General features: G+C 41.1%; 2 protein-coding genes across 3 annotated transcripts in view; one reads left to right on the forward strand and one right to left on the reverse strand.

The window, feature by feature from the left end:
- Window positions 1–560, reverse strand: part of nbeal2 (neurobeachin-like 2) — a 55,757-nt gene extending 55,197 nt beyond the window's left edge. Inside the window, exon 1 of one of the 2 annotated variants that reach the window (XM_047360792.1) lies at window positions 33–560. In XM_047360792.1, the coding sequence (XP_047216748.1) occupies window positions 33–107 (75 nt within the window). In that variant the 5' untranslated portion in view covers window positions 108–560. The remainder of the gene's footprint in view (window positions 1–32) is intronic. The other variant, XM_047360794.1, reaches the window with a different exon arrangement.
- A 2,735-nt stretch (window positions 561–3,295) lies between these two features.
- Window positions 3,296–13,338, forward strand: ccdc12 (coiled-coil domain containing 12). The gene is made up of 7 exons (XM_047360799.1): window positions 3,296–3,478; window positions 6,575–6,648; window positions 9,156–9,235; window positions 9,313–9,374; window positions 9,457–9,491; window positions 10,833–10,909; window positions 13,017–13,338. The coding sequence occupies exons 1-7, from the start codon at window positions 3,311–3,313 to the stop codon at window positions 13,094–13,096; spliced, it is 576 nt and encodes a 191-aa protein (XP_047216755.1). The 5' UTR covers window positions 3,296–3,310; the 3' UTR covers window positions 13,097–13,338.
- Window positions 13,339–13,940: the final 602 nt, after the last annotated feature.

Consider the following 13,940-nt stretch of genomic DNA (forward strand, 5'->3'; position numbering starts at 1 on the left):
GTCACCATCGGCTCTTCCGCACTCGCACTCACCTTCGTGTAGTACAACATCCACAACTCGTACAGCCTTTCCTTCGATGCCATTCCGCCGCCTCTCTGGTTGCTCATCACCTCCTTGTATGTATTTCTCTTTTCTTTTAAAGACCCATGCGAGCCGCGTCTGTCTGAAGTTGTCTCCTAAAGGCAGGGGGACGCGGCGCGCTTCTGCCAACCATTCCAGCAAATATCCAACAGAGGCACACAAACCAGAATAACAAAATAAATAATTAAAAAAAGTGCCTCTCAAGTGTCCAAACGCAAAGTTGTCAGAAAACGCGGAAAAACAAGACGCTGATCCGATCACTTGCCGAGACTGTGCAAGCACAGTGGAGAAAAAATGCGTGGAAATGAACGCCTGGAGAAACACCCATGTATGTCCGCAGTTACAGCGAGCTTGCTGCTGTATGATTCCTATTGGAGAGGGTTTCCCATGAAAGAAGCGACAGATGCCGTCCACTCGGGACTCAGAAATGACAGCGCTGGCCGTGTGGGTTCGGTGCATTCAGAGGGTGGACAGGGAGCGACTGATCATCAACTATTGTTAACAAAAGCAGAAATTCACTGGGAAGTTGACTGGAGATCATGCTCACAGGTAGGCAGATATTCTTAAAGACACATGCACAAATAAACACAGCCCTAGGACTGCCATATGTCAGCAGCAGACAAATCTACTAACACATGAAAGCAAATTCCTCACAGTATAGAGAATCTGAAACATTTTTGCAGATTGAGAATATGTACCATGTTTTTTTGCACAACTGAGAAAATATAAAAATACACAAACAAATGTGTGAACTTCAAACTTAATCATCGACTTATAATGGTTACTTATCGCCTATCATGCTGTAATAAACAAAACTGTAAACAATGAAGGCTGCGCAAATTAGCCCTTTCTGAAATGATGCAGAAATAAAGATGAAAAAACGAAAAGCTAATTTTCATGTAATGCAAAAGGATGAGTACTGAAATGCACACACGTGTATTTTGAAAGCGCTGATTAGGAAGAAAAGCACATTTTATTATTGGCATTAGGTCACAACAAATGTGGACGTTTCATGTAAAACACTGCCTTCCACAGGCATTTTTTCCACTTGAACTTTTTCACATTTTCAAGTTTTTATTTGAAAAAAAAAAAGGTTGCATTACTATATTAGACATGTTTTGGTTTTTCTGATTCTTGTGTGTCTTTCAATGGCTTTATCAAACAGCTTCCTTGTGTTCTTTGTGCAACTTCTTTGGACTAGTGCCCCATGCTGAATATGGAAGATAGTCTAAACAAATAGATACTTTATTATTTTCATAGTCATCCTTTTCTTTATATCTTATTTGTAACTGGAGCTTATTTATCTGCTGATTGACCCAGAGCTTGTTTTACCAATTGGTACTAAGGGGCCCAAAGTGTGCCAAGAAAATATCTCCCACACCATAACACCACCTCCAGCCTGAACCGTTGATACAAGGCAGAATGGATCCATACTTTCATCTTGTTGATGCCAAATTCTGACCCTACCATCCGAATGTCGCAGCAGAAATCGAGACTCATCAGACCAGGCAACGTTTTTCCAATCTTCTATTGTCCAATTTTGGTGAGCCTGTGTGAATTGTAGCCTCAGTTTCCTGTTCTTAGCTGATAGGAGTGGCACCCGGTGTGGTCTTCTACTGCTGTTGTCATATGTTGAGGCTTTTGTTGTGGACCAAAGTGCAGATGCAGGCAAGGAGTCGGCATGGCGAGGCAGAACGATGATTTATTTAAATCAAAACAAAGGCTAAACTCACAGGTAGGCAGGCAGGATGAAAACAGAGAGTTTAGGAGTCCAGGTCTAACAGAGTACAAGAAACAAAGGGAACTTGGCGCAGAGAAGGTGACGCAACAAACCAGCCTCGAACACAAGAACCAAACTAACTAATATACAGAACGAGAACAAAGGCGGGTAATCAAGTAACAGGGAATAGGTTTGGCAAAGAGGCAGAAGGGACAGGTGGCAACAATAAATGATAAAGAGAAACATAGACCTAAGCAGAACAATAGACTAAGATAAAATAACCAAAACATAAGAAATCTAGAATAACCAAGAGGTAAAGGAAACAGAGGAACTGGAAGGAACAGAAGAATAACTAGAACCTAAGGCCTAAGCAAAAGGAGACCATAAAGAAACCCTGACCACAAAAGTAAACACTGATAGAACAAACTGAGAATGAAGCAGAGGAAATGAGGACTAGAATAAAAGTAAACAGTAACTAAAGCTAACCTATAAAGGAGGGACTGGAGAATAAAGATAAATTAGAGGAAACAGAGCTAAGAGGGACAATGAATGTAAAGGGGACAAAAACTGAGTATTTAACAACTAAAAGAGGAAAACTAATGACGAGAGGAGAACACACTGGGAGGCAAAAGGAAACCAGAACTGTCAGAACACAGAAAGCAATAAACATGAATACAAACCCTCAAACAAGAAACATCTAGCAAAACAAACACAAAACCACAAACAAAGTCCAAAATGTCACATCCTGACAGCTGTAGCCCATACGGCTCAAGGTTCGATGTGTTGTGTGTTCAGAGATGCTCTTCTGCATGCCTTGGTTGTAACAAGTGGTTACTTGAGTTACTGTTGCCTTTCTATCAGCTCGAACCAGTCTGGCCGTTCTCCTCTGACCTCTGGCATTAACAAGGCATTTGCGCCCACAGAACTGCCGCTCACTGGATATTTTCACTTTTTCGGACCATTCTCTGTAAACCCTAGAGATGGTAGTGCATGAAAATCCCAGTAGATCAGCAGTTTCTGAAATACTCAGACCAGCCCGTCTGGCACCAACAATCATGCCACGTTCAAAGTCACTTAAATCACCTTTCTCTCCCATTCTGATGCTCGGTTTGAACTGCAGCAGGTCGTCTTGACCATGTCTACATGCCTAAATGCACTGAGTCATTGCCATGTGATTAGAAATTTGCGTTAATGAACAGTTGGACAGGTGTACCTAATATTTATATATATATATATATATATATATATATATATATAAAATCCTTCATGACATTTATTTGAAAAATTATCCATTTGATAGAAAGCATTTTGTGGAGCAATACAGTAACAAATACATTTATGTTTGTTTTTTTTTTTTTTTTTTTGTTTGTTTGTTTGTTTTACATCCTAGATAATGTCTCACTTGTTAATTTAAACGCATGCAACAATTACACTGGTTTATTTATTAGTTGAGGGCACATTTGCTTTCAAAACAAAATCACATGAGCAGACAACAGGCCAACTCTATCGATGCGCTCGACAGACGATTTTATGCCCTGCTCCATCAGGCTCGTTAATGGATTTCAGACGGAGTCGATTGGCGTTTGGAGAAACATGGAGAGAAACGTTGGGTCGCTGCAGGAACAAGCTCTGAAGAGAAAAGAGAGGCTAAAAGCCCTGAGAGATAAACAACTTCATGTAAGTTCCTCGTCTATCTGTCTGTAATCTCTGAGAAGTCCAGCACGGTTAAGGAAATGGTAATTTCTTACCGAGGTGACGTTAGCACACTTAGCTTGTAGCTAACGTTAGCAAATGAATTGACGCAAGCAACTATGAAATTTCCAACTTTATGCAAACACACTTGGTGGGATGTTTATATAATTGTTTTGCGATTTAATTAGCACTAGTTCAGGGTAAATTGTAACTTATAATAATTTTGTGGTTAGGGTTTCTGCAGTGCTAATTTGTTAAGCTAAATGTTCTGGATGTTCATACATGTATTTAATATGGGATCTGTTTGGTGATTAGACTAAAGGTTCACACTGCTGCTTTGTGCCTGCACATGGTTTTATGTTGCATATATCTGGTTGAGAACAATGAAACTGAGCCCCAATAGATGCAAATTACTAGTTGTATTGTTCCAAACAACTTCATAAAATACCAGACTGGAGAAATTTTTTCTAAGGATTTGCAGTGCTATGTAATTTGTTTTTCTTTCTGTTTAGCAATTAAAAATCTAAAGAGTGTAGCATGAATTTGTATTCATCCCGTTTTACCCAATACTCCTAAATGAAATCTTATGCAACCAATTTCCTCCATAAGTTGCATTATCAGTAGATAGAGTCCACCTGGATTGGTGAAGTCATGGCCTTTCACCTAAACTAAAGAAAGCATTTATCTGAGATGCAGCCAATAGGCCCATGGAAACTGCAGTGATCTACAGATCAAGTGGGAGGATCTATATACAGGACAACTAGTTGTGCCTTGTACCAAGCTGACCCTTTGTTGAGGAGTAAAACAAGCAACAAAGCTATTGTTGAAAGAAAACAATAGGATGCGGCTGTAAAACTCCAGTCCTCCAGACCAGGTGTCCTGGAACATTTAGGTATCTCTGTTTCAGCACAAAGCAATCAAGTTATTAGGTCATTAGCAGAACGTCTTAGAACTAGACTGCATGCTGAGAAGGCAGTTTAGCTATTTCATTGGTTGTTTTGGAGCAGGGACGCATCTAAAAGTTGCAAGACACCTGCCCTTAAGGACTGGGGTTTGACATCCCAGCTGAAAGAGGTTCCATTTGCAGTTTGCCACAAATTATGAAAGGGGACACAGCAAACATGTGGAAGAAGGAGGGAACAGGCTCTGAAGAGAATAAATCTTTTGTCAGGTGAGACCAAAATTGTGTGTAGAGGAAATCTAACCACTGTACATCAACACACAATCCCCATGGTGACACATGGTGGTGGCATCACCAGCTGCTCTTGGGAAGCAAGCTTTCAATAGGGACAAGGAGAGGATTTATTTGTAAAAAAATAAAAATCTTCCTTTCAACCACGAGCCTTTTCATTCTAGTTGTTTTTATACAGTAAAGTAGGGACAATATCAGAACAAAAAACTCAGTTTAGATGGTTGCAGTTTGTTGATATTTATTATGCATTTATCATTTCATGAACATTTTTACTTGTATCTGGATGTTTCACAGCACCTTTAGGCTTCAGACTGGAGTTTCCATAATTTTAAGTCACAAAGCTGTTAGCCTTTGACAAGAAATGCTTATAAACTGATTAAAAAAGTGCATAAATATACAGCAAGCTGTTAAGTAACAACAATGGAAAACTAATAATTCACTAATCATTTTGTTTTTTTTTACTTCTAGAGAAAATCTAAAGATCTACTTTGTGTCTCCTGACCCTCACTTTTAATTCCATTGCAATACAGAAAGTAATAAATTGAATTATTCTTATCAATATTTTTCTGTTTTGAAAACTTTGTTTTTGTGGCATTAGTGGGCTTTTTTTCCCCAGTATTTGTTATTTGACAGTAGCTAGACAGGAAATGGGGGCGGAGAGAGAGGGGAAGACTGGGGCCGGGACTCGAACCCAGGACGGGTCGAGGACTAAAGCCTCCGTATTTGGGTCGTGTGCTTAACGCCCTACACCGCTAGTGCTCCGCCCATAAACTACAAATGTTTGAAGAAGACAAAAAAAAAATAAACAGGAATAGACAAGAAGCAAGTTGAATGAAGCTCATCTGTAGTTTTCCATTTGTGTCGAGCCTTTTGACAGAGAGGAATATGACTGTGATCATTGTTGTCTGCATTGTTGCAGTTATGTCTTCTTTTCTGAATTCTGGCACTAGTGTTGGTAACTAAAGGTATTTTTAATTAAGTGAAATGTTAGAAAACAGCCGTTTTAGAACAAATACCACTTCATTAAACACTAACTTTGCCAGTTACCACTGTGCTGGGAAGCCATTATAAAACACACAGTCCGACAACTTAAGTTGGACAAGTTGCATTTGTTTATTTCTTCACAAAAAAGAGAGAAAATAACATGTTTCCATTTGTAGTGCATGTTTGAAATAAAATACATCAAATGCTAAGTTATAAAATCAAGGAGACTGAGTCATTCTAAGAGTAAAGGACAAAAGAAACTCACCAACATAATCACAAAATCACATATGGCTGTTGTTTGTTTTAAACGTACTGACAGCTGGAGTACTAAATAATTTATGTGCACTTCTGGTAGTATGTATAAGCTTTCCTAATAATAAATACATGTACAACCTATATTTAAGAACGTGTTCTTTTAGTGATTTCCGTTTTGACAGATTTTGTAATTTGGGTCAATCTAGTTGTTATTTTTTAGTTGTTATTTTTTAGTTCTTGCAAATGAGCTTTACAATTAGTTTTACATGTAGATACTTCTTGTGCATGCTTTTTTTTTTTTTTTCTAGAACAGAAAGGATTTACCGAAATTTCCAAATTTATCAGATCAGATTCTCATATTTTTAAATGATTCCTAAATATGTCAGCTCCATTAGTAAAGATGTTGAAAATGTAAATTTGTTATTTGACTCCCAAATCACAGGACATTACAAGCAGTCATTATTGTGTTTATCTATGTAAATGTTGGCCTACCTGTCTCCTGTTGCAGACCTATTTTGACCTGATTCATGTCTTCTTTTTCATAAAAATCTATTTTTAATAGCTGAATTCAGTGTTTCTCATTGCTATTTTTGCTGTTGGAATGCTGTTTGCTAAACTAACCTTACGTTTGTGTGATGATGTATTTCTAGGGACAAGAGCAGGAAGATGAGGAACCAGAGAGCAAAAAGGCTGCATTGGAGGAAACCCCTGAAGAAAAGCACAGGTTGCTTCTTCTCTCAGTCTGCAGAAATGCTTGTGATTTGTTTGTTTATTTGTTTAAATATTGCACTTTCTCCAGTGTTTGCTCGTCTGTTGCTCTACAGTTTTCACACAACCGGAACTGAAACTAATGTGGATGTGCGCGATCATAGCTTTTATCTGCTCTTTATCGCCTCACCACTGCATGGCTGTGTGTGCAGGTTGTGAGACTGGGTGTTTACGCTGGGTTGGACCACAGCCTGGTGCTATTAGCTGCTCAAATATTCTGCAGCTAGCTCCATTCTGTGTTAGCAGTTGATAGGAGGGTGCAGCCATCTTTCCTGTCCTACAGGACCTTTTTTTTTTTTATCACTGTTTATATTTAACGACTTTGCTGTAAAGGGACCTGAGGGAGTGTTGCTGCGTTTCCTCCAGTCTAACAAGAAAGATCTCTCACAAGGGTGAAAATAGCTCCAGGGCTTAGAAATGTCTTTATAGTTTGGGTGTAAAGAGTGTCAAATGTAGTGTGAGGTTTCTGATCTGTGTTTTGCAAACAGTGACACTGGTCTGCAGTATGCTGTGAGCGTAATGTATCCTGCAATCAGCATTAAAGTTTCATAGGAGATCGAGTTGCGAAAGCAGGCTGTTTAAAAAAAAAAAAAAAACATTCTTCTACACCTGTGAAGGTTTATGATATCCAAGCACTGTTTAGGCTCTTTGCTTTCGCACATTTTGTTCCAAGTCTAATCCTCGAGATGCACTAACTATGCCTTGCAGGTTTTCCTGTTTCATCATGTTAGGTGTGGCTAAAACGTCAGTACTTTTATTGAGACAGATGGGCGTGCAGATTCCTAGTTCCTCAAAGTGACAAACAAGATTCAAAGAACTTTGAAACCCTTTGAAATATTTCTGTTTCACGTTCCTGCTTGCAGCCTCGTGTGTAGATGTAAAGTTATTTCTCCTGTGTTGAGTATCTGCTAACTTGATATCAGTATAAACATTTGGACACTCCTGCTGTACCTCCTCCTCAGCAAGACTTCTCTCTAAACATTTAGACAGGGCTGATGCTCTGAATTTATCACAGTTTCACTATGATGCCACTGTCTGCTTGAAGTGAAAATGTGTAAGCACACCCACCAACGTTCGAAAGCATTGAACTTAGAGACAGCTAGTTACAAGACAGCTTTGAGGGCAGAAGATTTACACACCTACTGTTTGTCCTGTCCTTTGTTCTGCTAATGGAGGCAGGTGAAACATCATATTTCTCTGGATCTCTTTATTATTTTTAGGTGTAGGACAAAAAGGGCTTAACATTTAGTGATGGAGGTGGTGTAAAATTCAGTTGAAATTTTAATGGAAATGAGACGGAGATTCTTAATAATGTTGATGACCTTCTATGTCCCACTAAAAGACTCGAGTTTCCTTTTGCAGGCTCATCAAAACAAATGCTAGTCTTCCAGTTTGCTGTGATCTCCCTGTTTCTATGAGCATTTGATGTTTTTTACCTTGGACAAAATAAACTCATATTTTCTTGCTTGCAATTTTTAAAACTCCATCCTTAGGCCAGAGATGGCAATGAAATTTAATCTGGACTTTAAATCACAGGAATGGTATGGCTGAAAATGGTTTGAGATCGTAATTGTTTAAACCCTATGTGTACCATAATACCTGGAACCAGCCAATCCCGGTTCAGTTGTAGAACAATGCAAGGTAATGAGGGTATAATGAAGACTCACTGTTTTGTCGTCTGCTGAAATGTTACGTGTAGTCTGTTTAATGCAAGGCAAGTGTTTCATCATGCTTGACGTATAAAACACGTTAGCTTAATTCATGCATATTTTGGTTGCTTTAAACATTTTTTAAATAGCAATTTGAGTGTAAGAATAAAATGGAGATGTTTCTACCGCTGAATCAGCCTCACAAACATCTGATCTGAAGGTTAAAAGAACGAGACATGTTTGCATAAACACTGGGTCCTCTGTCAGACGAGAGGAGCAGATCTCGACTAGCTTTGCTGTCCGTACCCATACAAGGCATCGGGCTGTCCAGGCAGGAAGGAGTGTGATGAATCTATAGAGAGTGTAGCGTGTCAAGCTACATCCCAAATCCATTCTAAGCTCCGAACAGCTGATACATCTGTTGGGCCGTGGTTGTACAGACAATGGTTAACCTCCGCCTCTGGACCCTCAGTGTGATCTGCAGAGACTTCGGCTAAGCGCGCCAAGAATTCCTCTGCGTGGAGCTGTGATGAAAGACGGGGTCGTTCGGCATCAAGGAGAGAATTCCTTAGCTGTCTTCTGCTCTCTTAAAAGTCCGTACCCAGGAGCAGGTGGAACATGTTAATCAGAAATGCTTGCTGGTATAAATGGGGACATTATACTCTTACTGCCTCCTTTTTAGTCATTAGTTGTGCAGCTGTGCAAGGATGTCAGATGGTCCTTTATGCTCTTTAATTCGTCTACACTGCCACCTCCTGGATTGTCCCGTTTGTGAAGATGTTCACCAAAGTTTCATTTGTTTTTCTGTCCCCAGAGAGCTGAAACTGAGGAATTATACCCCAGAGGATGAAGAGCTAAAGGAGAGGCAGGTACCCAAAGCCAAACCAGCTTCCGGTGAGACATTTAGATTAGAAGCTTTTGGGGATGTAGAAATGGGTAGAATTGATACTGATCGCTTTCTTTGGTTGCAGTGGAAGATAAAGTAAAAGATCAGCTGGAGGCAGCTAATCCCGAACCCATAATCGAAGAAGTGGTGAATATTTACTTTTGTTTAGATTTGCTCTACTTGATTAAAGCATATGTAGGTGTCTAATTTAACAGATTTCTGTCTTTAGGATTTGGCCAATCTTGCTCCAAGAAAACCCGACTGGTAAGGCATGTTGATGAGATAAAGGTTATGTGTTGCCTTGCAAAAAGACTGATAGCTATTGAACATTTTTACATTTTGTCATGTTACAGCCACAAACTTCAATGCATTTCATTGAGATTTTTTGTGCTAGACCAACAAAAAGTTCATTGAGATTGTGAAGTGTAGGGAAAATTATATATGGTTTCTAAAATGTTTTATAAATTAATATTTGTAAGTTACCATGCATTTGTGTTCAACCCCATCTCCACCCCACAACCCAGCCAGTTGTGAACCACATGTTGCTGCAGTTACACCTTCAAGTCTTCTGGGGTATGTCTTGACAGATTTACACATAGAGAAATTGAAAATGTTGCTGTTCTTTGCAAAAGTAGGTTAAGCTCTGTCACCTTTAGGAGAGAGAATTTGTGAGGCTCAATTTTCAACTCAGATTCTAAACTGCATTTAGGCTTGGACTTTGACTGGGCCATTCTAACAAATGTATATGCTTTGATCTAAACCAGTGATCTGCAACACCAGTCCTCGAGTGTCACTGTCCTGCAACTTTTGGATGCATCCCCGCTCCAACACACCCCAATTAAACGAATGGTTAATGACCAGGTCTTTGCAAAACTTGCTGATATGCGAAGTGGGTAATTCAGCCTTTTGATTCAGGTGTGGTGGACAGTGGTACTCAAGGACTGGAGTTACAGACCCCTAATCTAAACCATTTCATTGCAGCTCTGGCTGTATGTTTAGGGTTGTTGTCCTGCTAGAAGATGAACCTCCACCCCAGTCTCACGTCTTTTGCAACCTCCCAACAGATTTTTCCCCAGTGTTCCCCTGTATGTAGCTCCATCAATCTTCTTCTCAACTCTGACCAACTACCTGGTCTTTGAAGAAATGTATCCCCTCAGCTTGATGCTACCACCACCATGTTTCGCCATGAAGTGGTGTGTTCAGGATAATTTATAGTGTTAGTTATTAGTATTTAGTATTAGTTTTCCACCACATATGGTGTTTTGCATGTAAGACAACTTCTGTTTTGGTCTCATCTGACCAGAGCACTTTCCTCTTCTTGTTTGCTTTGTCCTTTACATGGTTTGTTGGTAATCTCTAATTTATTTAGAGGTATAGGAGTAAAAGGGGCTGAATACAAATGCATTCAGATTTTTCTTGTATGATAACTGTGTATCATATTTGTTCCACCTCACAAGTGTTGTTACTAAATAATTTTAAGGGTAATTTGTGTGTTGATGTATCACAAAAAAACCCCAATAAAATGCATTGACATTTATAGCCAAAATTGAAAGATTAAGGAGATATTAGGAAACTCACCTTGTCTTTCCATTTTATAATTATCAGGGATCTAAAGCGCGATGTGGCAAAGAAACTGGAAAAGCTGGAAAGGCGAACACAGAGAGCCATCGCAGAACTCATCCGTTAGTATCAACCACTTTGTTTGAACACTTTTCATCAGGTTGAGGAGATAACCATGCTTGAGAGGGTTTGAATTATTAGGCTAATTGCTTTGTGACTCCCAGATGCTTCTGTGACTTGAAGGACTAACTTCAGATGTCCAATTCCACTGCCAATGGATGAGCAACAGTGCAAAAATAGATGGATTCTGTCAGGGAAACATGATATTAATAGGAATATTCCATTGTTTTAAATACAACGGTTTTAACCTATATTTCAAAGCTTTAAGAGCATTAGAGGTCATGTTTTGAGCTACTGTGTACTTGTATTATTATGATAGTTAAGATGCTGTTGTTATATAGTGAATATGGACTCCTTCATCACCCAGGCTGAAGTCACCAAGGAAAAAGCCCCGCGGTGGCAAGGCTTCGGGGGTGGATGAGATCTGCCCTGAGTACCTCAAATCTTTGGATGTTGTAGGGCTGTCATGGTTGACACGCCTCTTCAACATTGCGTGGCGGTCGGGGACAGTGCCTCTGGATTGGCAGACTGGGGTGGTGGTCCCCCTACATAAGAAGGGGGATCCGAGAGTGTGTTCCAACTACAGGGAGATCACACTCCTCAGCCTCCCTGGTAAGGCCTACGCCAGGGAATTGGAGAAGAGAGTCCGACCGATAGTCGAACCTCGGCTTCAGGAGGAACAGTGTGGTTTTCGGAACACTGGACCAGCTCTATACCCTCTACAGGGTACTCGAGGGTTCATGGGAGTTTGCCCAACAGGTCCACATGTGTTTTGTGGACCTGGAAAAGGCATTCGACTGTGTCCCTCGTGATGCCCTGTGGGCGGTACTCCAGGAGTATGGAATCTGGGGCCCTTTATTAGGGGCCATCCGGTCCCTGTACGAGCGGAGCAGGAGTTTGGTCCGCATTGCCGGCACTAAGTCGGACCTGTTCCCGGTGCATGTTGGACTCCGGCAGGGCTGCCCTTTGTCACCGGTCCTGTTCATAACTTTTATGGACAAGATTTCTAGGCGCAGCCAAGGGCCGGAGGGGGTCTGGTTTGGGGACCAGTGGATTTCGTCTCTTCTTTTTGCAGATCACGTGGTCCTGCTGGCCCCCTCTAGCCAAGACCTACAGCATGCGCTGTGGCGGTTCACAGCCGAGTGTGAAGCGGCTGGGATGAAGATCAGCTCTTCCAAGTCCGAGGCCATGGTACTCAACTGGAAAAGGGTGGCTTGTCCTCTTCAGGTTGGAGGGGAGTTCCTGCCTCAAGTGGAGGAGTTTAAGTATCTCGGGGTCTTGTTCACGAGTGAGGGAAGAATGGAGCGGGAGATCGACAGACGGATCGCTGCGGCTGCCACAGTAATGGGGGCACTGTGCCGGTCCGTTGTGGTGAAGAGAGAGCTGAGCCGAAAAGCAAAGCTCTCAATTTACCGGTCGGTCTACGTTCCTACCTTCACCTATGGCCATGAACTTTGGGTCATGACCGAAAGAACGAGATCCTGGATACAAGCGGCTGAAATGAGCTTCCTCCGTAGGGTGGCCGAGCACTCCCTTAGAGATAGGGTGAGGAGCTCGGCCATCCGGGAGGGGCTCGGAGTAGAGCCGCTGCTCCTCCACATCGAGAGGAGCCAGTTGAGGTGGCTCTGGCATCTATACCGGATGCCTCCTGGACGCCTTCCTCAGGAGGTGTTCCAGGCACGTCCCACCGGGAGGAGGCCCAGGGGACGGCCCAGGACATGCTGGAGGGACTATGTCTCTCGGCTGGCCTGGGAACGCCTTGGGCTCCCCCTGGAGGAGATGGAAGAGGTGTCTGGGGAGAGGGACGTCTGGGTGTCTCTGCTGAGTCTGCTGCCCCCGCGACCCGGTCCTGGATAAGCGGAAGACGACGAGACGAGATATTTTTTCCACATAAAAACACGTTTATTTGTGCATTGGAAAAACTCTGCTGCCTGACAGCAAATAACATGAATGATGAAATTCTGTTTAAAAATGTTCTCATGGAAAAATGCATAAGTACACTGGGATTAATTGGATATGTGCCCTGTTTTTCCTCACAATAAAGAGGTGTTTTGATTAGAGGTTGCAATAAATGAATGGATGAACAATACTGACTGTGTTTCTGTCCAGGGGATCGCCTGCGAGGCAGTGAGGAGGAGTTGGCCGGAGCGGTGGGAGCAGTCGGGGTGGAGGAGGGAGACTCGGACTGAATACCTGATGTAATGGAGGGGGAAAAACTAAACCGAACAGGAATGGCATCGGTTCACTGTGCTGTGCACATCATTACTGGTGGCTTCAGAGGAGGTTGGTTGTTTTTTGTCAGGCCTTCCTGGGAGTCATGTGTCAGTGGAAATATTCTGTGTATGGGGTTTCCCCAAGAAGCGTTTTCATCTAACCAACTATGTTTTATATCTTTTTTTTTATAAATGTAAAATAAAAGTCATTTTTGAAATGTGTGAATTTATTTCTACCTAAAAAAGAAGATATTTAGATTAAAACATCATGGTTCATAAGTGGGGCTCCTACTTCTTTCTAGGTCTGGATTAAAATGGAAGAGGAAGAGAACACGAGGGGAAAAAAATATTTCCAGTTTTCGTTCACTGTCCCGTTGTGTGTTAGGTATCTGAAGATTCAAATGTGATTCACTCCAAGCTTACTATTTTAAATATTTACATAGGAACATTTTAATTATCCAACTCTCCATCTGTCTCTGTCCATTCACTCATTCATATGTTTTAATCATTCATCCAAATCTGCCTATTCATCCATTTATTCATTCCTCTGTCCATCCATTCTTTCATCTCTCTTCATTTCATCCATCCATCCATCTATTTTTCTGTTTTTTCCACCATACACGTGTCCATTTATCCAGAAAACAGTCTGCCATAACTGAACTTGATATGGGTTTTGCAGGTTCCATATTTAAAACCCGACTCCTGTAGAGATGTCATTTCAAAGATTTATTTTTTACATATCTATAGATATCTATATATAGATATATTATCTATCGAGAGAGAGAGAAAAATTGGTCAGAAATGAAAAAAAATTAGAAAA

Source organism: Girardinichthys multiradiatus, chromosome 3 (assembly GCF_021462225.1).
Source record: "Girardinichthys multiradiatus isolate DD_20200921_A chromosome 3, DD_fGirMul_XY1, whole genome shotgun sequence".
Lineage (NCBI taxonomy): Eukaryota > Metazoa > Chordata > Actinopteri > Cyprinodontiformes > Goodeidae > Girardinichthys > Girardinichthys multiradiatus.